Source organism: Melozone crissalis, unplaced genomic scaffold (assembly GCF_028551555.1).
Source record: "Melozone crissalis strain CALT ecotype California unplaced genomic scaffold, PUWL_Pcris_2 ptg000066l_1, whole genome shotgun sequence".
Lineage (NCBI taxonomy): Eukaryota > Metazoa > Chordata > Aves > Passeriformes > Passerellidae > Melozone > Melozone crissalis.
In genome coordinates, this window is record NW_026535844.1 from 4,172,822 (window position 1) to 4,200,638 (window position 27,817).

General features: G+C 53.2%; 1 protein-coding gene and 1 pseudogene across 1 annotated transcript; both read left to right on the forward strand.

Annotated features, from left to right (window-relative positions):
• LOC128945487 (zinc finger protein 850-like) overlaps positions 1-27,817 on the forward strand; it is a 162,240-nt pseudogene that overhangs the window by 42,865 nt on the left and 91,558 nt on the right.
• LOC128945517 (class II histocompatibility antigen, B-L beta chain-like) lies at positions 18,055-20,287 on the forward strand (the record flags this gene model as incomplete). The annotated part of the gene is made up of 4 exons (XM_054289280.1): positions 18,055-18,139; positions 18,593-18,862; positions 19,564-19,848; positions 20,187-20,287. Coding segments are annotated over exons 1-4 (741 nt in total), but the record flags the coding sequence as incomplete, so codon positions are not given.

A 27,817-nucleotide genomic window follows, 5' to 3' on the forward strand; every position in this document is an offset into this window, starting at 1 on the left:
CAAAAGCTATTAACCATGCGTTGTTTGTTCCTCGAAATGGGTCGGTGGTCCCTTTCATGGGGAGGGGTCCCAAAATGAGGGAGAAAATGAAGTCTTCCTCTTTCTGACCTTTCTAACTTTTCAATGCAAATATGACAAATGAACCCTTGGTAGAACTCCCATTCTCCATCTTCAATTGGTTTCAGAACAGAGGAAGCCACAATTGTCTTATGTTCCTAAAAGCTATTTATCAATTTCTATATTCTTCATTAAAAACCCAGCTAACCAAACAGTATGTTGACAAGCATTCAATCATTGATTAACTACTAACTCTTAAGTTCCTCAAGGCCTTCCCATTTTTTGATTAACTCTAATAAAGCTTATCTCTAACTGAAACCTCAGCTCCTTTAAAATCTCTAAATTTCTTAAAGTTTATGTCTCACAGGGACGTGGCCACTAATGAGGCCACCACTGCGGCCACCGCCACTGCCCTGGCTGGGGACCTGCAAGACAAGGCCACCTGCTAGGGAACATCAATCCACAACCTGGTGGCCACGGCACAGCAGCCGCTGGTGGCCCTGGCCAAGGAGGAGGTGACCTCAGCGGTGGCTGCGCTTGAGGCCTGGGTCGCAGCCTCTGCCATGGAGAAAGAGGCAGCCACCAAGGCCGTGGGAGAGGCCATGGCGGCCAGCAGCCAGGCAAAGGTGGCCACCAGGAGGGACAGAGGGCGGAGGCGGCCCTGGGGCTGCTGGAGCGCTTGGCGGCTGCCTGTGACGAAGCCACCGTGTTTCCCCGGGAGCTGCGGCACTGGCTCGGAGACATCAAGGCTGGCCCTGAAGGGGACAAATCAGACTTCCCTCGATGTCCCCGAGGCCTTGGTTGCTGCAGTGGCCAAGGCCAAGTGGCTGTGGGAGGCCAGCAGCCGCCTGGCCACGCGTCACCTGCCGAGAACACCTGGGGACATCTGCAGGCTCCTTCTGAGTCCCCTCAGTGGTCCCGGTGGCCTTGGTGGCCGTGCAGTGGCTGAGTGGTGCCAAAAAGCCACTGAGGACATCCAAAAGCTGCTGCAGGAACAGTGATGACAGCACTGTGACATCATCAGGGCAGTTACATCATCAGGGACATCGCTGGTGTCACTTGTCTTGTCTCCCCTCCCTGTGTGGGATTTTAGACACATTTGGGGAGTTTTCTGAGAATTTTCATTAAAATTGCCCCAAATCCTGGGGTAATTCCTGGAGTAACACACCAGGATCCCCCCCTTTGCTGCCTGCCTGCTTCACAACATCCCCCAGAATGCCTCCAGCCACTTCCCCCTCGGTCCTCCCAAGCCCCTGGCCCACATTGGGCCCTGCTGGGGCCTGGCTGGCTCTACCCCCTGGGGCCCCCCAGAGTTTGACTGCCATTTTCTCTTCCTCTGGAAGTACCCCAACACCTAACTGCACTTGCAAATCCCTTCCCATCAGATTATATCCTTCCCCCCATACGAATAAAACATCCCTCATTCCTAATTTGTTTGTTCCTTCAAATATTACATGTTTTATAACAGGTGCTTCATATCCTTCTCCCTTTGCCCCTACTACTTGAACTGTATTTTGGCTTTTTTTTGCATCCTCTTGGAATTCTATAAACATGTCCTCTTAGCCCCTGTGTCTACTAAAAATTCAAATTCTTCCTCCTGAGGGCCTAATTTGAAATTTATCAAGGGCTCTTGTTGATATTTTGACCCCAGGAGACAGAGCCCCTGACTTCCCTATTCAACCCAATTCCCCGTGTGCCCCTCCCAGTGGCACTTCTAGGAGGGGCTTTAGTGCCACTGCTTGGTTCTCATTTTTCCATTCCTCTTGCTGGACTGCTCTGCCCCAGGAATTCTGGCTGGGTCCATCAAGGGCTGCAGGGGGTGCATCAGGTGCTGGCAGATATGGAGGGGGCAGATACTCTAAGGTCCCAATTTTCAGTTTCTTTTAATTTAAATGTGTTCACCTACCTCAGGGAAGCCTCACCCTTCCAACTGACAGCAGAATCAGTTTTTTCTTGACTGACTGGTTCTTTGGCATTCACATGAATGTTCAAAGTTTGGCATATCCACCCTTCAAAGGAACTCTATTTTGGCCAGATCAGATCAATGATAAATGATCAGATCTTGTCTCCTGATGAGTCTATTTCATCATATAGTAATCAATCATTTTGATTTTATTTGCATTCTTTTTGTCAGGGTTATGTTCCCGCTGTGCCAATTTTATGCCTAGGAGGATGTTTGGAGGTGTATCCATTAATGTTTCCTGGCTCCCCTTTCCCCTGGGGATTTTCTCCTTGCTTGCTTTGTGTCCCATTTTCTCAGCTTATCCCGGCACTGTCCCCACACCTTTTTTTTTCCTTCTTTCTTAACTTCAAAACAAATCTGACTCTACATATTTCACATATATTTTCCCAGTCCTTCTCAGGTACTGTTCAGGCTCATGGAACTAAATGCAGTTTTCCCACACACTATTTCCTACAGAAATTTTTAAAAATTTAATGCCCAATTCCTGGCTCAGAGTTCCACTTTTTCCCACTCCCGGCCCCAGGCACTCTTTAGTGTGCCTGTGCAATGACACCTCTCATGACAGATTTTACACTTACACCCTACCCAAAGATCACATCCCAGTCCACAACTGAAACACAGAATTACATTCTTACAGACAACACAAAATCTTTATTAAAAATTTTTATTCATATGCAAAACAAACACTTTGCTTTTTCTGGCTGTCTCGGTCACCCGAAAAGAGGAAACTCGGCTCGAAGCTCCTTGTTTGTTTTGTACTGCAGTACATCTCATTCACTCAGCAGCTATACCTATCAGCCACACAAGACACAGGACATAAACATTCACTTCCCACTCTCCTCATTTCCCATTCACACTTTCACACAATACTAAGGTGTAGCAATGGGGAATAAAGAGACACAGATGCCCTTGTGCATCTGAAGGAGATCACTTTATTGTAGAAATCACCCTCCGTTTATACCTTTACTCTGAACCTGACAAAACCAGAACTCAACAGAAAAAGGGCACCCATTGGCTGGCTCAGCTGCAGTCTGCTGTCCACAGGTCCTATCACCCAATCTGTTTCCCTTTGATGTGCTGTCCATGCATTCCTCCTCATAACTGCCTCTCATCGTCCAGCCAACCTCCAACCATCCAGCCTGCAGCTGTGCCTTCCCCACAGGGCCTTCTGTGGGCACGAGCCTTAACAACTTTAGGAAATATCGCCCCATATTCCACATAATGCCCTTCCTTTTTTTTAGGCAATGAAAACATACTAAGAAAAACCTAAACAACTCCTAAAACATTAATTACAGTGATAACAATAACTTTAACAACTTTTTAAAAATAGTAACATATACCTATAACATAGCAATTATATACACATGGGATCAGGACAGTGGGACAAAAGGCTGCACACTGTGATGGATCCCACTCCACATGGAGACACTGTGGAGACACAGGCCCAGCCCCTTCCCCATGTCAGTAAGTCCAGGGCTCCTTTCCATTGTCCAGCCAGTAAGTCCTTCACCAGAACTGGAGGTCTTAGATGAGCCTTTGTGCTGAAGGAATGCTCTCTGTCACATGCAGTCTGTCCTATCTTGTCCCGATTTAAAAAACTGAAGACATATAGGGCTTTAGCTACTCTGTTGTGAGGGTACCCCAACTCCCCCTCTTTTTGTTTTTCAAGCATGGTTTTAGGGTCCTATGGGCACACTTGACGACAGTTTACCCTGTGAGAGAGCGGGGAATGCCAGTACTGTGAGGCACACCCCATGTCTGCAAGAAGTTACAAACTCTCTCTGAGGTGTAGGCAGGTCCATGGTCCATTTTGATGGTGTCAGGAAGGCCCAGAGTGGCAAAACAGGTGAGCATCACAGGCCTTCTCTCTGGTGTAAGAAGTTGCTTTTAGAAAATGAGAATAGGTGTCAATGGAAACGTGAACATATTTTAAGCAACAAAACTCTGGGATAGGGGTGACATCAATTTGCAAATGGAGTTAGGAGTTAAACCCCAGGGCTCAGTGCCTTCTGCTAAAGGAGCAGGATCAACCTCATGACAGGAGGGACAAGACAACAGGATATCATGGGCTTGTGAGGAAGTTATTTGAAATTGCTTGTGAAGAGAATAAGCATTCTGGTGTAAAAAAGTTGTGACATAGCTTGGCCTGTGCAAAAGTATTTTGTAGGAATGTTCCCCCTATTGAAACAGTGACCAAATTATCCTTTATGTCCTTAAAAAGGAAAAAACCCAGAAGTTTCTCTCCTCAATTTGGTAAAAAGACACTTCACAGGACCTTTGGGACTTCATCTCAAACCTAAGGCTACCCAATTGGATAGAAGCCAAAAAGTCCCGCCTAAGTAATTCACTAGAAAAAGAAGAGAACAAAAGAAATCATTGTTTTTGTGGGGTGTTTTTAGCAGGAGCAAGAACTTCTTGCCCCTGGCTCAGGTTTTATCTACAAAGAGCTTTGTTATTTGCCTTTTATTAAAACTTTCCTGTTTCCAACACTAATTCAGAAGTCATCCTGCTAATTTTATGCCATTTGAAGTAGCTGGGCTATCTCAGCTGTGATAAGTCCTCTAAGAGCTCATGAGACCTGGCTCGAGGAGAAAATTTATCAGTATTTGGTACCACACCTGTCATGACAATGACATCTGCATAGTTATTACCTTCTGCAATAGGGCCAGGTGAACCTGTGTGGGAGCGAACATGCAACACATAAAAATCATGCAGCTGGCTGTTAATTAAAGTCCACAATGTTCTTAACTCTGTAAACAAAAGATAGTTATTAACATGCATTAAATAGGAAAATTGTCAATGGAATCCAACATTGGCAGCATACGAGGAATCAGTTACGGTGTTAAGTGGTTCCTGTGACAATCACTGAAGGGCATAGCGGATAGCAGCCAATTCTAAAATGTGCACCGAGGCATCCTTTAACATTCACACCCTTTTATGCCACTGGAAAGAGTCACCTTCATGCCAAATCCCTGCACCTTTGTTGGTTTTGCTGGATGCATCTGTAAAAACACCTGGTCTGTTGGCAGGGGTCGTGCTGCAGTGATGCTTTGAGTGCAGGGGGAGGTTACCCATCTCTGTCCATAAACGATGTGAGGGATAATGGATACATAATTGTCCAGAAAAACCTGCAAGCACAATTTGGAAGTTAGTTGCTGTCAGAGTCTTCTTTACTTGCAAGTACGTTGATGGCATGATGAACCTGGCCATTGAGAGTTTGCAATCTGTTTCTACCTTTCTTAACTAAATAAGAGAACATATCATTAACAGTCCACACAGGTTTTGTTGCTATGTGAGGTAAGAATAACCATTCTAACACATGCAAACGGTCTTTATCATTAGCAAACAATCAAAACAGAACAGCAAAATGTCGACATTTTTTAGCAATTATGGCAAGGTACACAGATTTATCAGGATCCCCTCTCCAATTCTGTTGGTTTTCTATTGCTTGAGCACAGTGTGCAAGGGCACTTCTAGCTTCTAGGATAAGCTGTCAAAGCAAATGCAGGTGGGGGTTTCCTCTGAGTAAGCCAAACAAAGGATGTGAAAGTTCTGTGGATGTACCCAAAACAGGATGCAGCCAATTCAAAGAACCCAGCAGTTTCTGTAATTCATTTAAAGTGAGGGTGACTTTAACACAAAGCCTCAAAGGCTGAGGTTCTGCATGATTGGAGGTAGGCACAGAAAAGGCAAACAGAGGTACATGATAAGGGTGTAAAGATATGGTGAAATAACAATCTTTAGGTCTAACATTACTAAGGGCCAATTGAATGGCATCATTGTAGCTGATGGAAGAGCACCCATAGCTTCAATAACTGCATTTACTGCCCATTAATAGCTCACCACTTGCCATTTTGCTTAGGTATACAGAATATTGGTGTTCCGGGGGCTAGAAGATGGACAGATATGGCCTAAGGGCAATTGCTGTTCCACAAGCTGTTTTAAATTTAGTAGATGTTCTTTTCATAAGGGCCATTGGTCGACCCATGCAGGGTCTTCAGTCCACCTTGGGAGTTGACATATGTCCAGTATTTGGTTTTGGAATGGCTGGTCAATGGCCCCCATGAAAAAGGTTTTCTGGTGAGGTCAAGTCTATGGTGACAGAGGGACAGAACCAGGCACTGGGCTGGAACTGGTGGCAATGCTGTGTCCCTGGTGCCACCTGCCCAGTGTCCCCATGTCCCTGCAGTGTCGCTGGACTCAGCCAGCACCACCCTGGCCGTGTTTGACCCCTGGAGTGTCCCTAGAGTGTCTCCAGTGTGTCTCCTGCGGCCATGGACTCCTGCAAGGTGTGACAATTCTGGCAAGGAGGTGGCAGAGTGGACACAGGGGGTGGGGGGAGGGGGCAGGGGGGGCAGAGGGTCACAAAGGGCACAGGAGCGTGTGGCAGGGGGGGCAGGTGACAGAGGAGTGGAGGGGACCAAGGGTGGCAGGGAGGCAGCAGAGAGGATGAGTAGCCTGGCAGGGGGGTTGGCAGAGGGGACGAGGAGGTGACAAAGGGATAGAAGAGACAGTAGAGCCCTCCAAGGAGGGGACAAGGGGACCCTGGGAGGGCACAGGGGCCCACCACAGGTGGCCACAAGCGCCACGGGGTCCCTGACACCTCCTCTTTCCTCTCCCTAGCTGCTAGAGCCACTGGTGGCTGTGGTGGCTACCCTGGGCAAGGTGGTGGCCACAGTGACCAGGCCATACAAGTGTGTGTGGCGGCGTGTGTACCCAAAGTCCCTGCTTGCAGCCCTGAGGAACTTCACCTGGCAACTCTGTTAGACCCTGGACCATGGTGATGTCAACTCCCTGGACAGATTCAATGTCCTCACTCTGGGTTGGTCCCTGAGAGTCCTCAAGTTCTCCAACATCAACCCACAGATCTTCTGGGCTGGTGTCTGGCGGGACTTGGTGGCCATGCTCATGGAGAGCTGGGTCCAGCTGGCCAGGGAGGCCGCTGACCTCCGTGACACCTGCAGGGACATGGATACTGCTGAGGCCGGTGCTGCAGCCACCACCACTGCCCAGGCTGGGGACCCGTGGGACAAGGCCACCCACCCGGGGATGTCAATACACACTCTGATGGCCATGGCCCAGCGGCCGCCAGTGTTTCTGGCCATGAAGGACTTGGCCTTGGCAGTGGCTGCACACAAGGCCCATGTGGCAGTGGCCACCATGAGGTGGTGGCAGCCACCAAGGCCATGAGAGAGGCCATATTGGCCGCCAGCCAGGCAAGGGCAGCCACCAGGAGGGGACAGTGGGCAGGTGTGGCCCTGGGTCCACTGGAATGCTTGGTGACCGCGTATGACAAAGCCACAGGGTACCCCTGGAAAATGCGGCACCTGCTCAGGGGCATCGAGGCTACCCTGGAGGGGACAAAGGAGGCGTCCCACAATGTCTCCAAGGCCTTGGAGGCCCCCGTGGCTGAGGCTGAGCAGCTGTGGGAGGCCAGCTCTCGCTTGTTCATGCATCACCTGCTGGGGACACTTGGGGACATCTACAACCTCCTCTTCAGTCCCTGTGGTGGCCCCAGCAGCAGCACGGTGGCCGAGCAATGCCAAAAAGCCATGGAGGACATCCCAAATCTGCTGCAGGGACAGTGATGTCACCGCTGTGATGTCATTGGGGGTGGTGACATCACTGGGGACATCGCTTATGCCATCTGTGCCCTCCCTCCTCTCTGCAAAGGATTTGGGACAAAACTGGGGAATTTTCTGCGGATTTTCATTGATATTCTTGGTGGGAATTCCTGGGGTGATGTCACTGGGGACACTCTGGCGGCACTCACGGACACGCAGGGACATAGTGGCAAGTCAGGGGGTGAATGAACCCCCTCAGTGCCTTGCAGCAGAGGCAGCTTTCCGCTGTGGCTGCAGCAGAACTGTGTTATAAATGGCAATATAATAATTGGCTTTTGCATTTCTGTATTGGCTTTTGCACATTGAAATTGATCACAATTATTTTACTATGGTGCTTGATATTGATATCAATTATTGATAATTCCTTGTATCTACTTGTTAGTACAATATAATCTATCTAGGTTTTTTGTCCACTGTAGAGCCTTTTTAATGGTATTATAATGGTCCCTTGGGGCTCGGTCCTGTCGCCCCCGCCCTGTTATCACCGGGACCCCCCATTGTGATGGTGTTCGCAGTGGTCTTCAGATGAGACAAGAGCAGAGGATGCTGACTCCGTGTTTCAGAAGGCTTGACTTATTATTTTATGCTATATATATTTTATTAAAACTATACTAAAAGAATAGAAGGAAGGATTTCATCAGAAGGCCAGCCAAGAATAGAAGCAGAATGAATAACAAAGGCTTGTGACTGACCAAGAACCAAGACAGTCCGGACAGGTGGGCTGTGATTGGCCATTAATTAGAAACAACCACATGACATCAATCACAGATGCACCTGTTGCATTCCACAGCAGCAGGTAACCATTGTTTACATTTTGTTTCTGAGGCCTCTCAGCTTCTCAGGAGAAAAAATCCTAAGGAAAGGGTTTTTCAGAAAATATCATGGCTACACCCCATTATCACCAGGGACACCCCTGAATTTACCAGGGCCTCCCCTGTGGTGAAACGCACAGCTTTAGCCAGGGCCCCGTGGAGAATCTGAATAATAGAAATGCTGACACAGCAGCAAAGAAGCTTCCTGACTCCAGGGACATCCACCCTATAACCTATCCCTAAAACCATGTAAGGCAATATCTTGTTAACCCTACTATTGGTCACTTATGGTCCCTCTAACCTTTGCCATTGGTCAAGATTGGAACTGGGCCAAGGCTATAAAAGTAGCATACTGTACCCCTACTAACTTAGAAGAAGAAGTGCTGAGACCCTTCACGGATCCCTCCAATAAAGCCATACTCGTGGAACAGCCGGCGTCTTCTCCTTCTCCTCTCTCTACTGTCTGCTGGAGCCTCAAGCCAAGGGCAAGCTGCCTAGCAAGCAAAGCTGAAATCATAAGAGCTGGCTAATCTCTATAAGAGCTGAATATTCCCTGCTTGCTAGGGGCTGACCCGCGGCCTTGGTCTGAGCGAGCTGGCCTCTGGCACTCACTCCCCTTGGGGGCTGAGCTCTGGAGCTGTAATAGCTTGCCAGGATAAGACCAATTAAGGCTCATTACTCCCCCATGCACTGGGACCCCTCCTTCACTGCCCCCCCATTCACTGTCCCCCCAAAGTGCTGGGACCACCCTGATCCATGAGCCCCACCCAGAGTGTCAGGACACCCCTTGGCCTCCCCCGAATTCCCAGCCTGCACTGGGCCCTGCCAGGGTCAGGCTGGCTCCAAAACCCTGCGTGGAGCCATTCAATAAATGCCAATCGGTCTTGTAGTCATGCCCACAGAGGGGGAGGGCTGCTCGAGGCGGCCAGTGGGGAGCGATGGAGCAGGGAGGGGGCAGGGACTGAAAAGAGTTAGAAATGGGACTGTGGGAAATGGGTCGGGGCCCAGTGAGTGATGGCCGATGGGGAGATGAGAGGCCTGGGGGGCTGGAATAGGAGCGTGGGAAGGGGCAGGCAATGAATAGGATGTGGAAAAGGGGCGGTGCCTGGACAGAAACAAAAGTGGGCGGTGCACAGCAGGTGTGGAATGGGGATGATTCTGGATTATTTTCTCTCCTTTCTCAAATACGTCCATCACCGTGTTCCCCCACACAATGATGTCATCAATGTACTGCAGCTGTTCTGGAGCTTCACCCTTTTCCAGTGCAGCCTGGATCAGTCCATGGCAGATGGTGGGGCTGTGCTTCCACCCCTGGGGCAGTTGGTCCCAGGTGTACTGCACACCCCTTTACGTGAAAGCAAACTGAGGCCTGCATTCTGCTGCCAGAGAAATGGAAAAAAATGCATTAGCAATGCCAATGGTGGCAAACCACTTTGCTGCAGATGGGGCTGTTGAAGGGTGAGTGGGTTTGGCTGACCACCCCTTGGCACTCCAGCTCATGGATCATTTTGTGGATGGGGATCACGGCATCCCAATTCATCCAATACTGCCAGCGGTGCACTGTCAAGGTGACAATTGGTATCTGTTGCTGTTCTACCCTCAGGAGTCCTACTGCAGTTGGGTTTTCTGATAGTCCAGGCAAGGTGTTCAACTGCTTCATGTTCTCTGCCTCTACAGCGGCTATTCCAAAAGCCCACCTGAGTCCCTTTGGGTCTTTGTAAAGCCATTTCGGAGGAAGTTTATGCCCAGAATACACGGGGCCTCTGGGCCAGTCACAACAGGATGTTTCTGGGAAGGATCCACTCCTTCCCAGTCAGGCTCACCTCAGCTCCCAACAGGGTCAATTGCTGGGATCCCTCCGTCAATGGAAACAGGTTCGACCCCCACATGCCCCGATGGTATCAGGGTACACTGTGCACCAGTATCAACTAAGGCGTTGTATTTTTGTGGTTCTGGTGTGCCCGGCCATTGGATCCACACCGTCCAAAAGATCTGGTTTTCCCGTGCCTCTCCCTGGCTACAGGCAGGGCCACCCTTTCCTGGGCATACATGCTAGAGATACCTTCACTTTAGTGGAACTCCCTTGGTTAGTGTTTCCCTCCTTGAGTTGATGCACTCGTGCTGCCAGGACAGAAGTGGGTTTCCCATTCCCATTCAACCTTCCCATGTGTCATGGTTTGACCCTGGCACAATGCTAGTGCCCCCAATAGAATACCCTCTCCCTGGTGTCTGCTGTGAGATGTGACCAGGAATAAGCAAAGCAGGCTCCTGCTTAGAAATAAAGAAAACTTTATTAACTAAACTACAAGAAAAGAAAAAAAAAAAAAAAACCACAAGGAAAATGAAAACTTTACAAAAGCATTTTCCTCCTCCCACCCACCAAATTTCCCAATGCAATACATTCCCCCCAAATCACCAACTCTCAGTCTGGCACCACCCTTTAGAATACTCAATCTTCAGTTCATCAAGAGGAAAGGAGTCCTTCTTGGACCATAGGCATCCCCTGGAAAGACGCTGAAACCTCGTGTGTTTCCATGTCACTCAGCACCGCCCGGAAAATCCTTTGCCATCCTGACACCTTCCTTCCATGCCCAGTGCTCTCACCACTGTGCATGGACCAGAGCTGCTTCAGGGTTGTCTTTCAAGGATGCCTTGTCTCACTCCAAAAAGGCACAGTCTCTCCTTTGGGACATTTGTCTCCCCCAGTTTTTCACCCCCTGGGGCCGAGGGGTACACACACTGAACCCTCCTGGTTCTGAGGCACTCCCAACCCCTAAATGCAGTCTCTGTGTCACAGGAAAAAAACTGGTTCCATCTATGGCCACGCAAGAAAAGTCCAGCCAAAAGGCCACTCCCGTCATCTCTCCCCCGCACTCAAGAGTCTTCTGTACTTCCCTCGTGGCCCATCCCTTCTTATCTCATCTCTTATCTCTCTTCTCATTCAGCTCCAGGAGGACCAGCATTTGCAAGGTTTCTATCATGCAAGAAAAGGGTTAAAAATTTCAGTCTCATGCCTGTCTGGAGCTCCGGAACTCCCACGCTGCCCTGCCAGGCACCTTCTCGCTGCACCCCCCCTTCTCCTCCTGGGCCGGCACCCGCTATCAAATTCAGATGCTGGCTCTCCCTCTCACTCTGCCCTGCGGGGGGGAAGGGGGGGGTTGGCTGCCCGATGTCTCTTGGCGCTCTTCCACCCTTCCATCCTCCAGGGCTTCCTCACCTCCCATCTCTGTCCAGGCCCAGGCCTACCACATGGCTGCCCCTCCCCCGCCCAGCAGCAGCAGCTGGATGGGGGAGGGAGATCCGACCTCCTTCCCTCAAAGTCCCAAGAGAGCTTCCCAGAGGAGCAGCTCTGGTTTTTAACCGCTGTGTGTTCTCAGAGGTGTCTCCGAACCTCAGTGGCTACATCAGGTGCCAATGTCAAAACCTGAGCATCTATTGGTAACCACAGCATATCCCAAAAAAAACCCCTACTTCCTGTCAGTGAAACCACGACAAAATTGTACTCTATCAAAATCAGTGTGATTAAGAAAAATTTGCAGAAGTCAATACATAATAGCAAAAGCCAACACTACCCAGTTATTTATAACAGACCCAGGGGAGGTTTTTCCCTTGCATGGAGCACTTGGGCCTTCCCCGGGCCCCTTCTGCCCTCGCGCAGAGCCGGTGGCATTTTCCAGCACACCCAGTTTGTAACCAAGAGCCGGGTGCAGCCGAGAAGGCTCCAAGCGCCTCCTTCCAGGCTGACTCTGCAGGTGCCGAGGCTGCTCTGGGCTCTGCCAGGGCTCTGCTGGGGCTCAGCTCTGGGCCAGGCTGGGCCCGCTCTCCCCTCACATTGCTCCGGGCAGCTGAGGCACAGCGGGAGAAGGAAGGGACACGGCAAGGCAGTTGAGGGTTAAGAGAGTTTTTATTCAAACAACTGCCATAACAAACAGGCTGTCCTAACTCCCATAACTAACTACCAGTGCTAACTACCATAACTAACTAGTTGTCCTGACTACTGTAACAGAAAGCTGTCCTCAAGGGCTTCATCTCCTCCGCTGCTCCCTCAGTTGCTTCACTGCAGTGATCAGAGGGGTCGGGCTGGAGAGAGGCTTGGCTGATGATAAAAATGGTTGCTGCCCAAAGGATAAAAAGGAAAGAAATGAACTGTTACTTTCCAAAGTCAAGTTCCTCACAGGCTCTGTTGCAACAGGACAAAGGGAAATGGTTTGAAACTCAGGACGGGGAAGCAGGCTCAGATTAGATCTAAGGAAGAATTTTTTAACCAGCAGAGTGGGGAAACACTGACAGAAGGTGCCCAGAGATGTGGGAGGTGCCTCCTCCCTGGAAACATCCAAGCTCAGGTCAGGCAGGGCTCTGGGCCCCCTGAGCTGCTTGAAGATGTCCCTGCTCGCTGTGGGGCACCAGGCCCAGATGAGCTCCAAAGGAGCCTGCCAAGCCACAGCAGGCGAGGATTCTGCTTGCTCTGCGTGTGGAACGCAGCCAGACTGGAGACTGTCGGAGGGGGCCCCACAAGAAAACCCCTCCCTGGCGCTGCTGCTTCCCCTGCAGCCCCTGGCCCTCAGCTGCAGCAGCTCCTGGGCAGCCCAGCGCCGCTCCTCATCCGGCTCCAGGCTGCACTCGAGGCAGTCCCGCAGCAGAGCCGACAGGCGCCAGGGCTCCTGCAGCTGCGGGGTCCCGTTCTGCCGGATCAGAGCGTGAGCCTGCAGGGAAAGCAAACTCAGCGCTCTGCCAGCTCCCTTCACACCCACACGGGCTCACATCCAGCCCGGGGCCTCAGCCCCAGCTCCAGGGGCACTTTCCTCCCTGCCACAGATGCTGCTCAGAGCTCATTTTGCTATGCCAGCCAAAAAACCCAAACCCTGGGGCTGCCACAGCCACTGCAACATCCAAATGATCTCGCCTTGAGAGCCAGTTTTATTGGCTGACTCTGTCAGTAGGAACCTCCATCAGAAATAGCACATTTTGCTTCTCCAAATGTGGACACCAGCTTTACAGGCCATTTTCCAGAGTCAGTGTGGTCTGCCTGTGTTATTTCAGAGGATTCTTACATCAAGTGCATCTCTGCAGTGCCACTGACACTCAAGTAAATGCATTCCTGATGCCCCATCCCAGAAAGTGCCAGGCAAGAAACAGGAGGTTTGTGTTGCTGAAAGCTCAGGCTTGGTGACACGGAGAAAGTAGCTTGGACTAGGAAAGAAATACGTTAGACTATGGGGATGTTAAACAATCATCTTCATGTTCTCAACAAGTTTCCCAGTGAGAAGAATCAGGAGGAAGATCATCTTGCAAAATGTTTTTTAGAAGCTCCTGCAGAAACCTTGTTGTGTTTGGGGCTGGGATTTGGGGTTGGTTTGGGGTTTTCTTGCAAGGTAACATTAGAGCTGATGCACTTGCTTCACATTTCCAGGTCATCCGCACAGCCAGATGAGCTCCAACAACATAAATCCCAACACAAATTGTTGCTGGAGACTGAAGAATATTCATCTGTGCTGAGGCTGGAGTCCTCTGGGAATTCCCTTCCCATGTGCAGAAACCTCCAGCTGCTGCTCCCAGTGCAGGGTCCCCCTGTGCTCACAGGCCTCTGCAGCCACTGCAGAATTTGCCTCTTACCATGGCCGCCGTTTCCCTGAAGTAAGGAGGTTCTCCTTCCACCATCTCGATGGTCAGAGTGCCAAAGGCCCAGATGTCCACCTTGGGGCCATAAGGAGATCTGGTCACAACTTCTGGGGCCATTCAGCGAGCAGTGCCCACCATGGACACTGCGCTGGTCCTGCTCAGGGTTGAGCTGAGCGCAGAGGCCAAAATCAGCTGAGGACAGAAACAAACCCTGTCAAAGGCAGCTGGAATGAGGAAACCAAGCACCAAGACTCCCCACTCCCAGTCTGAGAGTGCAGTAGTGAAGTCAGCTGGAAAAGCCCTCAGGGCTGTAGCCAAGGAAAGATGGAACTGGACCCTTCAAGAAACCCTCAGCTTTCATGCAGTGGCTTTTACTGATTCCCTTGGAGCTTTAGATTCCCACTGCTGCCCCTCTGGCAGAGCCATAGGCAAAGCAAAGGCACTGCTGGCACCCTGCTCCTCTGCTGAGCTCTCTGCAGGGGCAGCCACTCTCAGCTGGCAGCAGGGGCCAGGCAGTGCCCCCAGCAGCCCTTGTGGGGCTCTGGCCCTCCCTGGGAAGCAGCCCCACACCCGCAGCCCGGGAGCGCCGTGCCTGGCCAGGAACACCCACCCAGCCTGACAGAGGCGTCAGTGCCCAAGAGGATGTTGGAGCTCTTCAGATCCCTGTGGATCACCCGCTTGGAATGGAGGAAATCCAGGCCCTGCACACACTGAGAGAGAACAATGTGGTAAATAGGTATGATTCGTGCTGATAAAATTGAAACAGTCATCAATATTGATACAGTAATTAATATTTGGAAATTATAAAACAGTTAAAAGTTGTAATGCCAAAGAAGAAAGGGAGAGGGGGGGCTCTACCCCCCTCTCCTGGCAGATGTTCAAGGATAGGAGGAAAAAGCAAGAGATAACAGTTACTAAAAATTAACTGAGAGAAGTGAACATCTTGTTGGGTCCCAGGAAAATGCCCGCTATAAGAGATTTATTGCTTTGATGCTAAAATGTAGTAATATCTTAGTTTTGGCTTACATTATACTGGCTTGGTGTGCATGTGTAACCCAAAGGTGAATTAAAGGACAATGAAGAAGACTATACGGCCTTCATCAGTGACTACCCCCAAGGACCTGTGCGACCACCAAACCGAGTGGTGGCGCATGCATGGTAAAGGTGGTGAGGAGGGCGGAGACAGAAAAGTGACGAACCAAAAACAGGAGGAGATGGCATAGACACATGGCATATAAGGGGCAACTTTCACTTGGCAAGATTGTACGTGAAGTGGCAAGGGTCATTGAACCCTGCCCTCCGTACCCCGCGGTTGTTTTATCTTATGCACTATTATTTGAACCCTATTATCCCTTATATATATATTTGCTCAACTATTTAATTAAAATTGCTGCTATCTTAAATATTGTTTGGGTTTTTTTTATGATGGGATAATTGGGCAAACATAACACCTGCAAGCACAGAAGGACAGCTTCTGGACTGGCTGCTGAGAATGCCTCGGGCAGGAGAATCCTCCGGCAATGAGCCCAGAGCCACTCTGGGCACTGAGGCCTCTGTGTCCCACAGCAACGGGAACACCACGGGCACGTGACGCTGTTCCTGTGACATCCCAGCAGCAGCTCACGCAGAAACCGCCTGGAAGGTTCTCCTGTGTCACAAAGGAGCACAAAGAACCCTCCCAGGGCACAGCCTATGGCCCAAAGGGTGCAAGAGGAACTCGGAAAATGCAGCAAACAAGGACACACCATAGCCCAGCCTGAACACTGAGGAGGAACAAGGACGGCGCCAAACCAAAGGAAACGTGACCTTTAGTCACTGATACTTCTGACTAAAAGCAGCAAGCCTTGTTCCGTCTGGGATTTTTGTTCTAGTTCTAAAAACGAGCAAGGTTCCCCACTCTAAATACACAGAAGGCAGGAACTGGGGAGGAGGTGGGATTAGGAAGGAGGAGGAGGAGGAGGAGGGAGAGAGGAAAAGGAGGAGCAGGAAGAGGAGGAGCAGGAAGAGGAGCAGGAACTGGAGGAACAGGAGGTTCCAGTGCCCCCTGTGGCCGCAGCCGCGGGACCATCACCCCCAACTCGTCCTGCAGGTGAGCAGGGAGGGGGAGCTCATCCCAAATCCATCAGGGGGGTCCCTGAGAGGGTTTTTTATTGGGGTGTGTTTGGAGCTCACAGAGTGTGGAATTGCCCCCAAATATCATCTGGTGTCTCTGGGAGGTTTTTTTCTCTGTGTGTATAGGTTTGGATCTTGCAGGACCCCAAAGCTGAGCCCCTTGGGGGATCTTTGGGGGCCCACGAGGCCATTGCCCCGTATGGACGGGGGAGGACATTGGTCCTGGGGACCCCCAGGAGAGCAGAGGAGGGGAACCCCTGGGACACCCAGAGTGGGGAGAGCAGAGAGGGGCAATCCCAGAGCAGGGGGACCCCGGCAGACTGGAAAGGGGGGGAGCCTGGAGAGGAGGGACCCCTGGGATCCCTGGGATCTCAAAGTAAAACATCAGGGTAGAAGGGACCCCATGGACCCCCAAAAGCCCCTGGATCATCCCTAAGCAGGACACCGGAGAATGGAGAACCCCTGGAACCATTGGACCCCTGTGATCCCAAGGAAAGGAAACCTGTGGAACCCCAAAAGTGGAGAGATCAGCAATAGGGAGCTCCTGGGAGAGTTTTTTCGGGCTAAATATTGATGTGTGGAGATTTTCATGGACACAAGACTCCTGCTGAGTTCCAGAGATGGACCTTGCCAGGAGGAGCCTCTACTCCAAGGCGCTCCCACCTTGGTTTCCCCCAAACCAGGGTCTGTCATTCCCAAGCTGTGGCCAGATGGAGGAGGAGGAAAAGCCCCAGAGATCCCTCACAAGGAGGGGCTGCAAACTTAGCCCAGGGAGGTGTGGGGAGGAAAGAGCTGCCCTGAGCCAGGAAGGCGGCCGGAGATGCAGCCAGAGCTCAGAGCTGGTGGAGAAGCCTCATGGCAGGGAGAAGCCCCACAAGTGCTTGGAATATGGGAAGGGTTTCAGCTCCAGCTCCACCCTGATGGAACACCTGAACACCCACACTGGGGAGAGGCCCTGGGAGTGTGGGGAATGTGGGAAGAGCTTCAGTGGGACCTCCGACCTCAGCAAGCACCACAAGATCCACACTGGGGAATGGCCCTAGGAGTGCTTGGAATGTCAGAAGAGCTTCAGGTGGGATTCAGAGATCGTCACTCACCAGCACTTCCACACCAGGGAGAGGCCCTGCGAGTGTCCCGAGTGTGGGAAGAGCTTCGTGCGCTGCTCCAGCTCCATCCCCCATGGGAGGATCCGCGCTGGATGATCCACAGTGAGCCCCGTTGGGCAGAGCCCTGGTGACCCCTGTTCTGGCTGATCAGTGTTGGGCAGGGGGAAGGTGTTGGAGAGATTTCTTTCCCTTCTCCTTGTGCTGCTATGATTTGGTTGGTAATAAATTCCCTCTGTGTGTCCAGGCTGGATCTGTTGTGCCCGTGTGGGATTTGCTGAGGGATCTCTCCCGGTCCTTGTCCCCACGCAGGAACCCTCGGTTCCATTTTCTGTCCCTGTGTGGCTGCGGGGGGCAGGGACAGAGCGGCTCTGGGGGTGCCTGGCATCGGGCCAGCGTCACCGCTCGCCACGGGCAGCCCTGAGATGCCGCGCACCTGGGCACGCATTGCTGGGCTCACCTGAGCTCCCACCTGCCCAGCGCCCCAAGGTTCTCCCTGCCCAAAAAACCCCCAGCCCGGGGCTGCAGCGTCCCGGAAAGGCCTCAGCCAATGGCAGCGCAGGCAGGAGGAAGCTTAGCCAATGAGAGGTCGGGGCGTTGTATTGCCTCATCGGTTGCCGGGCAGAGCCCGTGGCCGATCGCTGCCCCCAAGCGGCGACAGCCAATGAGAGCGCGCGGCGCTGCCGAGCCCGCCCTGCTCCGGACTGGCGCTCCCAGCGCAGCGCGGCTGCTTTGGGGCTGCTGCTCCCTGCCCGGCCCCGGCCATGGGGCGAGGGGCGGCAGCTGGGGCCCTACTGGTGGCACTGGTGGTGCTGGGAGCCCCCCCGGCTGCGGGCGCGGAGCTCTCGGGTGAGCGGGGGGCGGGAGGCGCTGGGACGGGGGGGAGAAGGGGGAAAAGGGGGCGAAGGGGGGAGCCCGGAATGGAGGGGGAGGAGGAGGGGACCCCCCAAAGGGAGAGCGGGAGGGGAGGGGTGAGAGAGGGTGGGGAAGCGGGCAAAAGCGGAGGGGGGGACCTCAAAACTGATCGCAATGGGGACTGGGGATTGGGGAATTTGTGGGAAAATGGAGAAATGGCACCCCAAAGTGATTTGGGGAGCGGCCGGAGGTGGGAGGGGAGAGGATGTGGAAGGGGAAATGGGGGAAGGGCGGCAAAGAGGAAGCGGCAGCGCGGGCAGGCGGGTCCCATGGCGGCCGAGGGGCACAGGGGGTGCGGAGTGGGGATCCGGGGTGGCCCCGGAGCTCTGGGGGTGCTGGGGGAGAGTGTTGGAGAGGCACCCCCCGATCTATGTTCTGCACACACAGGGGTGATCCAAAGGATGACAAAGTCCGAGTGTTACTTCATTAACGGCACGGAGAAGGTGAGGTACGTCCAGAGATCCATCTACAACCGGGATCAGTTCATAATGTTCGACAGCGACGTGGGGCACTTTGTGGGGTTCACCTCCTATGGGGAGAAGTTGGCCAAGCGCTGGAACAGCAACGCGGTATTCATGGAGGACAGACGGACTGCGGTGGACTGGTTCTGCCGGTGCTGGTACAAGAATTTTACCCCGTTCATCACGGAGCGCCGAGGTGAGCACGAGGGAGAGCGTGTTCCCTCGGGGCCTGCCCTGCCAGTGACCCTGGAGCCCCTCAAAATCTCCATGGGCATCGGCCCAGAGCCCTCAGCCCTCCTTGTGCCGATCCCCGGGGTCTCCAGATCCTCCCAGTCCCTCCCAGTGCCCCCCCGCGCGTCCATTTCAGCGACCCGTAAAGTTGACACTTGGCAACCAATGAGATCGCATCCTGTTCACGACTCATCTGTTGCCAGGCAGACCCGCAGCGCCGAGTGCCTCGCGCCGGACTCGACCTCCCAGTGGCGCGCACTTCATTCCCAGTTCCTCCCAGTGCCACCAAGATCCCTCCCAGTGCCATTACAGTCCCTCCAAGACCATGCCCAGTTCCTCCCCAGTCTCTCCCAGTCCATTCCCAGTTCATTCACAGTTCACTCATAGACCTCCACCCTCTCTCCCAGTTCCCCCATTCCTTCCCATCTCTCTGTGTCACCCAACTCCCTCCCAGTCTCTCCCACTCCCTCCCAGCAGATTCCAAATCCAACCGAGCCCATTCCCAGTCCCTCCCACCACATTCCCCAATCCATTCCCTGTCCCTCCGAGTCCATTTCAGTCCATTCCCAGTCCCTCTCCAGCCCAGCCCACCCCTCCCTTCTCTCTCCCAGTGCCCCCCAGCTGATCCCAGTGTGTCCCCGCTCTCTCTCTCTCTCTCTTTCCCAGTTTCCCCCAGCGTGTCCATCTCGCTGGTTCCCCCCTCGAGCTCCCAGCCCGGCCCCGGCCGCCTGCTCTGCTCCGTGATGGATTTCTACCCTGCTGCCATCCAGGTGAGGTGGTTCCAGGGCCAGCAGGAGCTCTCGGAGCACGTGGTGGCCACCGACCTGGTCCCCAACGGGGACTGGACCTACCAGCTGCTGGTGCTGCTGGAAACCCCCCCCTGGCGCGGGCCCAGCTACAGCTGCCAGGTGGAGCACGTCAGCCTGGAGCAGCCCCTGAGGCAGCACTGGGGTACGGGGGAGCCCCTGGGGGCGCTGGCATAGCCACTGGGCTGTGCTGGGAGCCACTGGGAGGGAGCTGGAGAAAGCCGGGCTGGAAGTGGGAGAGGGGCTGGGGGCTGGGCAAGGGCTGGGAAGGGGTTTGGGGGATGCTGGGGAGGGTGGGATGGGCTTGGGGGGTCGTGGTGGGCACTGGGAGGGAGTTTGGGGGCGCTGGGTGCAAAGGGCAGGGGGTTTGGAAGATGCTGGATGCGACTGGGAGGGACTGGAACGAGCCTGGAGGGGGCGCTGGGAGAGGCTTGGGGTGTCGGTGAGAGGTTTTTGGGGTGCTGAGCCCTGCGGACCCCCCAGAGATGCCGCCGGACGCCGCCCGCAGCAAGATGCTGACGGGCATCGGGGGCTTCGTCTTGGGCTTGGTCTTCCTGGCGCTGGGGCTCGGCTTCTCCCTGCTCAAGAAGGTCAGGGCGGGTGCCGGGGGTGGCGTCCCCGCCGTGGCGGAGCGTGTGCGCTCCCGCCGGGGCCCCCAGCCCGGTGTCACCGCCTTTTCTCTGCCCACAGAGCTCCTGAGCCGGCGGCGGCCGCAGCCCCTCCCCATGGGCTCGGGCCCGGCCGGGACCCCCTGCTCCGTCCCCGCTCCGCTGATTTTGGGGGGTCCCGTGTCCCCCCAGCCCCGCTGGCGCTCTGCCCCCGCCCAGTGCCTGCTCCCAGTGCTCCCAATAAAGCTTCCCAGTTGGGCCCGGGGCCGTTTATTGGGGGCGGTGGGGAGGGGTTTGGGAGGGCGATGGGACGGATTTGGGCAAAGGGAGGGGGACAAAGGGTGGGGGCTGGGCCCGGGGGGAGGGGTCGCTGCCCGCGGATCCTGCAGTGCCCGGTGCGGGACGAGCTCCGTGCCCCACTCCATCTCCATTCCCCGTGGGAGGATCCACGCTGGATAATCCCGGGTGACCCCCAGGGTCAGAGCCCCCCGTGTTGGGAACACACCTGGCTGGGGGTTCCACATCTTCCTGGCCCCCCCGTGGACACCTCGATGAAGGCCGGGGGATCCCCGCTACTTTTCCTGTTTCTGCTCCTCTCCTCATCTCCCCCTTCTCTTCCCCCGGTTCAATCGCTCCCCCCCGCCCTGCTCCTCCTCCCGCCTCCTTCCCCTCTTCTCTCTCACATCCCCTGCCCCTTCCTCAATGGTTTCTTGAAGGGTCCAGTTCCATCTTTCCTTGGCTACAGCCCTGAGGGCTTTTCCAGCTGACTTCACTACTGCACTCTCAGACTGAGAGTGGGGAATCTTGGTGCTTGGTTTCCTCATTCCAGCTGCCTTTGACAGGGTTTGTTTCTGTCCTCAGCTGATTTTGGCCTCTGCGCTCAGCTCAGCCCTGAGCAGGACCAGCGCAGTGTCCATGGTGGGCACCACTCACTGGATGGCCCCAGAAGTTGTGACCAGATCTCCTTATGGCCCCAAGGTGGACATCTGGGCCTTTGGCACTGTGACCATCGAGATGGTGGAAGGAGAACCTCCTTACTTCAGGGAAACGGCGGCCATGGTAAGAGGCAAATTCTGCAGTGGCTGCAGAGGCCTGTGAGCACAGGGGGACCCTGCACTGGGAGCAGCAGCTGGAGGTTTCTGCACATGGGAAGGGAATTCCCAGAGGACTCCAGCCTCAGCACAGATGAATATTCTTCAGTCTCCAGCAACAATTTGCGTTGGGATTTATGTTGTTGGAGCTCATCTGGCTGTCAGGATGACCTGGAAATGTGAAGCAAGTGCATCAGCTCTAATGTTACCTTGCAAGAAAACCCCAAACCAACCCCAAATCCCAGCCCCAAACACAACAAGGTTTCTGCAGGAGCTTCTAAAAAACATTTTGCAAGATGATCTTCCTCCTGATTCTTCTCACTGGGAAACTTGTTGAGAACATGAAGATGATTGTTTAACATCCCCATAGTCTAACGTATTTCTTTCCTAGTCCAAGCTACTTTCTCCGTGTCACCAAGCCTGAGCTTTCAGCAACACAAACCTCCTGTTTCTTGCCTGGCACTTTCTGGGATGGGGCATCAGGAATGCATTTACTTGAGTGTCAGTGGCACTGCAGAGATGCACTTGATGTAAGAATCCTCTGAAATAACACAGGCAGACCACACTGACTCTGGAAAATGGCCTGTAAAGCTGGTGTCCACATTTGGAGAAGCAAAATGTGCTATTTCTGATGGAGGTTCCTACTGACAGAGTCAGCCAATAAAACTGGCTCTCAAGGCGAGATCATTTGGATGTTGCAGTGGCTGTGGCAGCCCCAGGGTTTGGGTTTTTTGGCTGGCATAGCAAAATGAGCTCTGAGCAGCATCTGTGGCAGGGAGGAAAGTGTCCCTGGAGCTGGGGCTGAGGCCTGGGGTGGATGTGAGCCCGTGTGGGTGTGAAGGGAGCTGGCAGAGCGCTGAGTTTGCTTTCCCTGCAGGCTCACGCTCTGATCCGGCAGAACGGGACCCCGCAGCTGCAGGAGCCCTGGCGCCTGTCGGCTCTGCTGCGGGATTGCCTCGAGTGCAGCCTGGAGCCGGATGAGGAGCGGCGCTGGGCTGCCCAGGAGCTGCTGCAGCTGAGGGCCAAGGGCTGCAGGGGAAGCAGCAGCGCCAGGGAGGGGTTTTCTTGTGGGGCCCCCTCTGACAGTCTCCAGTCTGGCTGCGTTCCACACGCAGAGCAAGCAGAATCCTCGCCTGCTGTGGCTTGGCAGCTCCTTTGGAGCTCATCTGGGCCTGGTGCCCCACAGCGAGCAGGGACATCTTCAAGCAGCTCAGGGGGCCCAGAGCCCTGCCTGTCCCGAGCTTGGATGTTTCCAGGGAGGAGGCACCTCCCACATCTCTGGGCACCTTCTGTCAGTGTTTCCCCACTCTCCTGATTAAAAAATTCTTCCTTAGATCTAATCTGAGCCTGCTTCCCCGTCCTGAGTTTCAAACCATTTCCCTTTGTCCTGTTGCAACAGAGCCTGTGAGGAACTTGACTTTGGAAAGTAACAGTTCATTTCTTTCCTTTGTATCCTTTGGACAGCACCCATTTATATCATCAGCCAAGCCTCTCTCCAGCCTGACAACTCTGATTACTGGAGCGAAGCAACTGAGGGAGCAGCGGAGGAGATGAAGCCCTTGAGGACAGCTTTCTGTTACAGTAGTCAGGACAACTAGTTAGTTATGGTAGTTAGCACTGGTAGTTGGTGAGGGTAGTTAGCACTGGTAGTTAGTTTATGGGAGTTCGGACAGCCTGTTTGTTATGGCAGTTGTTTGAATAAAAACTCTCTTAACCCTCAACTGCCTTGCCGTGTCCCTTCCTTCTCCCGCTGTGCCTCAGCTGCCCGGAGCAATGTGAGGGGAGAGCGGGCCCAGCCTGGCCCAGAGCTGAGCCCCAGCAGAGCCCTGGCAGAGCCCAGAGCAGCCTCGGCACCTGCAGAGTCAGCCTGGAAGGAGGCGCTTGGAGCCTTCTCGGCTGCACCCGGCTCTTGGTTACAAACTGGGTGTGCTGGAAAATGCCACCGGCTCTGCGCGAGGGCAGAAGGGGCCCGGGGAAGGCCCAAGTGCTCCATGCAAGGGAAAAACCTCCCCTGGGTCTGTTATAAATAACTGGGTAGTGTTGGCTTTTGCTATTATGTATTGACTTCTGCAAATTTTTCTTAATCACACTGATTTTGATAGAGTACAATTTTGTCGTGGTTTCACTGACAGGAAGTAGGGGTTTTTTTTGGGATATGCTGTGGTTACCAATAGATGCTCAGGTTTTGACATTGGCACCTGATGTAGCCACTGAGGTTCGGAGACACCTCTGAGAACACACAGCGGTTAAAAACCAGAGCTGCTCCTCTGGGAAGCTCTCTTGGGACTTTGAGGGAAAGAGGTCATATCTCCCCCTCCCGTCCAGCTGCTGCTGCTGGGCGGGGGAGGGGCAGCCATGTGGTAGGCCTGGGCCTGGACAGAGATGGGAGGTGAGGAAGCCCTGGAGGATGGAAGGGTGGAAGAGCGCCAAGAGACATCGGGCAGCCACCCCCTCCACCTCCCCCCCCTTCCCCCCCCCGCAGGGTAGAGAGAGAGGGAGAGCCAGCATCTGAATTTGATAGCGGGTGCCAGCCCAGGAGGAGAAGGAGGGGGTGCTGCAAGAAGGTGCCCGGCAGGGCAGCGTGGGAGTTCCGGAGCTCCAGACAGGCATGAGACTGAAATTTTTAACCCTTTTCTTGCATGATAGAAACCTTGCAAATGCTGGTCCTCCTGGAGCTGAATGAGAAGAGAGATAAGAGATGAGATAAGAGGGGATGGGCTGCAAGGGAAGTGCAGAAGACTCGAGTGCGGGGGAGAGATGACGGAGTGGCCTTTTGGCTGGACTTTTCTTGTGTGGCCATAGATGGAACCATTTTTTTCCTGTGACACAGAGACTGCATTTAGGGGTTGGGAGTGCCTCAGAACCAGGAGGGTTCAGTGTGGGTACCCCTCGGCCCCAGGGATGCAAAAAATTTGGGGGGGACAAATGTCCCAAAGGAGAGACTCTGCCTTTTTGGAGTGAGACAAGGCATCCTTGAAAGACAACCCTAGAAGCAGCTCTGGTCCATGCACAGTGGTGAGAGCACTGGGCATGGAAGGGAGGTGTCAGGATGGCAAAGGACTTTCCGGGCGGTGCTGAGTGACCTGGAAGCACACAAGGTTTCAGCGTGTTTCCAGGGGAAGCCTATGGTCCAAGAAGGACTCCTTTCCTCTTGATGAATTGAAGATTGAGTATTCTAAAGGGTGGTGCCAGACTGAGAGTTGGTGATTTGGGGGGAATGTATTGCATTGGGAAATTTGGTGGGTGGGAGGAGGAAAATGCTTTTGTAAAGTTTTCATTTTCCTTGTGGTTTTTTTTTTTTTTCTTTTCTTGTAGTTTAGTTAATAAAGTTTTCTTTATTTCTAAGCAGGAGCCTGCTTTGCTTATTCCTGGTCACATCTCACAGCAGACACCAGGGAGAGGGTATTCTATTGGGGGCACTGGCATTGTGCCAGGGTCAAACTATGACACATGGGAAGGTTGAATGGGAAACCCACTTCTGTCCTGGCAGCACGGGTGCATCAAGGAGGGAAACACTAACCAAGGGAGTTCCACTAAAGTGAAGGTACCTCTAGCATGTATGCCCAGGAAAGGGGGGCCCTGCCTGTAGCCAGGGAGAGGCACGGAAAACCAGATCTTTTTGATGGTGTGGATCCGATGGCCGGGCACATCAGAACCACAAAAATACAATGTCTTAGTTGATACTGGTGCGCAATGTACCCTGATACCATCAGGGCATGTGGGGGCAGAACCTGTTTCCATTGACGGGGGGATCCCAGCAATTGACCCTGTTGGGAGCTGAGGTGAGCCTGACTGGGAAGGAGTGGCTCCTTCCCAGAAACATCCTGTTTTGACTGGCCCAGAGGCCCCGTGTATTCTGGGCATAAACTTCCTCCGAAATGGCTTTACAAAGACCCAAAGGGACTCAGGTGGGCTTTTGGAATAGCCGCTGTAGAGGCAGAGAACATGAAGCAGTTGAACACCTTGCCTGGACTATCAGAAAACCCATCTGCAGTAGGACTCCTGAGGGTAGAACAGCAACAGATACCAATTGTCACCTTGACAGTGCACCGCTGGCAGTATTGGATGAATTGGGATGCCGTGATCCCCATCCACAAAATGATCCATGAGCTGGAGTGCCAAGGGGTGGTCAGCCAAACCCACTCACCCTTCAACAGCCCCATCTGCAGCAAAGTGGTTTGCCACCATTGGCATTGCTAATGCATTTTTTTCCATTTCTCTGGCAGCAGAATGCAGGCCTCAGTTTGCTTTCACGTAAAGGGGTGTGCAGTACACCTGGGACCAACTGCCCCAGGGGTGGAAGCACAGCCCCACCATCTGCCATGGACTGATCCTGGCTGCACTGGAAAAGGGTGAAGCTCCAGAACAGCTGCAGTACATTGATGACATCATTGTGTGGGGGAACACGGTGATGGAAGTATTTGAGAAAGGAGAGAAAATCATCCAGAATCATCCTGCTGTGCACCGCCCACTTTTGTTTCTGTCCAGGCACCGCCCCTTTTCCACATCCCATTCATTGCCTGCCCCTTCCCACGCTCCTATTCCAGCCCCCCAGGCCTCTCATCTCCCCATCGGCCATCACTCACTGGGCCCCGACCCATTTCCCACAGTCCCATTTCTAACTCTTTTCAGTCCCTGCCCCCTCCCTGCTCCATCGCTCCCCACTGGCCGCCTCGAGCAGTCCTCCCCCTCTGTGGGCATGACTACAAGACCGATTGGCATTTATTGAATGGCTCCACGCAGGGTTTTGGAGCCAGCCTGGCCCAGGCAGGGCCCAGTGCAGGCTGGGGATTCGGGGGAGGCCAAGGGGTGTCCTGACACTCTGGGTGGGGCTCATGGATCAGGGTGGTCCCAGCACTTTGGGGGGACAGTGAATGGGGGGGCAGTGAAGGAGGGGTCCCAGTGCATGGGGGAGTAATGAGCCTTAATTGGTCTTATCCTGGCAAGCTATTACAGCTCCAGAGCTCAGCCCCCAAGGGGAGTGAGTGCCAGAGGCCAGCTCGCTCAGACCAAGGCCGCGGGTCAGCCCCTAGCAAGCAGGGAATATTCAGCTCTTATAGTGATTAGCCAGCTCTTATGATTTCAGCTTTGCTTGCTAGGCAGCTTGCCCTTGGCTTGAGGCTCCAGCAGACAGTAGAGAGAGGAGAAGGAGAAGACGCCGGCTGTTCCACGAGTATGGCTTTATTGGAGGGGTCCGTGAAGGGTCTCAGCACTTCTTCTTCTAAGTTAGTAGGGGTACAGTATGCTACTTTTATAGCCTTGGCCCAGTTCCAATCTTGACCAATGGCAAAGGTTAGAGGGACCATAAGTGACCAATAGTAGGGTTAACAAGATATTGCCTTACATGGTTTTAGGGATAGGTTATAGGGCGGATGTCCCTGGAGTCAGAAGCTTCTTTGCTGCTGTGTCAGCATTTCTATTATTCAGATTCTCCACGGGGCCCTGGCTAAAGCTGTGCGTTTCACCACAGGGGAGGCCCTGGTAAATTCAGGGGTGTCCCTGGTGATAATGGGGTGTAGCCATGATATTTTCTGAAAAACCCTTTCCTTAAGATTTTTTCTCCTGAGAAGCTGAGAGGCCTCAGAAACAAAATGTAAACAATGGTTACCTGCTGCTGTGGAATGCAACAGGCGCATCTGTGATTGGTGTCATGTGGTTGTTTCTAATTAATGGCCAATCACAGCCCAGCTGTCCGGACTGTCTTGGTTCTTGGTCAGTCACAAGCCTTTGTTATTCATTCTGCTTCTATTCTTGGCTGACCTTCTGATGAAATCCTTCCTTCTATTCTTTTAGTATAGTTTTAATAAAATATATATAGCATAAAATAATAAGTCAAGCCTTCTGAAACACGGAGTCAGCATCCTCTGCTCTTGTCTCATCTGAAGACCCCTGCGAACACCATCACAATGGGAGGTCCCGGTGATAACAGGGCGGGGGCAACAGGACCGAGCCCCAAGTGACCATTATGATACCATTAAAAAGGCTCTACAGTGGACAAAAAACCTAGATAGATTATATTGTACTAACAAGTAGATACAAGGAATTATCAATAATTGATATCAATATCAAGCACCATAGCAAAATAATTGTGATCAATTTCAATGTGCAAAAGCCAATACAGAAATGCAAAAGCCAATTATTATATTGCCATTTATAACACAGTTCTGCTGCAGCCACAGCGGAAAGCTGCCTCTGCTGCAAGGCACTGAGGGGGTTCATTCACCCCCTGACCTGCCACTATGTCCCTGCGTGTCCATGAGTGCCGCCAGAGTGTCCCCAGTGACATCACCCCAGGAATTCCCACCAAGAATATCAATGAAAATCCGCAGAAAATTCCCCAGTTTTGTCCCAAATCCTTTGCAGAGAGGAGGGAGGGCACAGATGGCATAAGCGATGTCCCCAGTGATGTCACCAC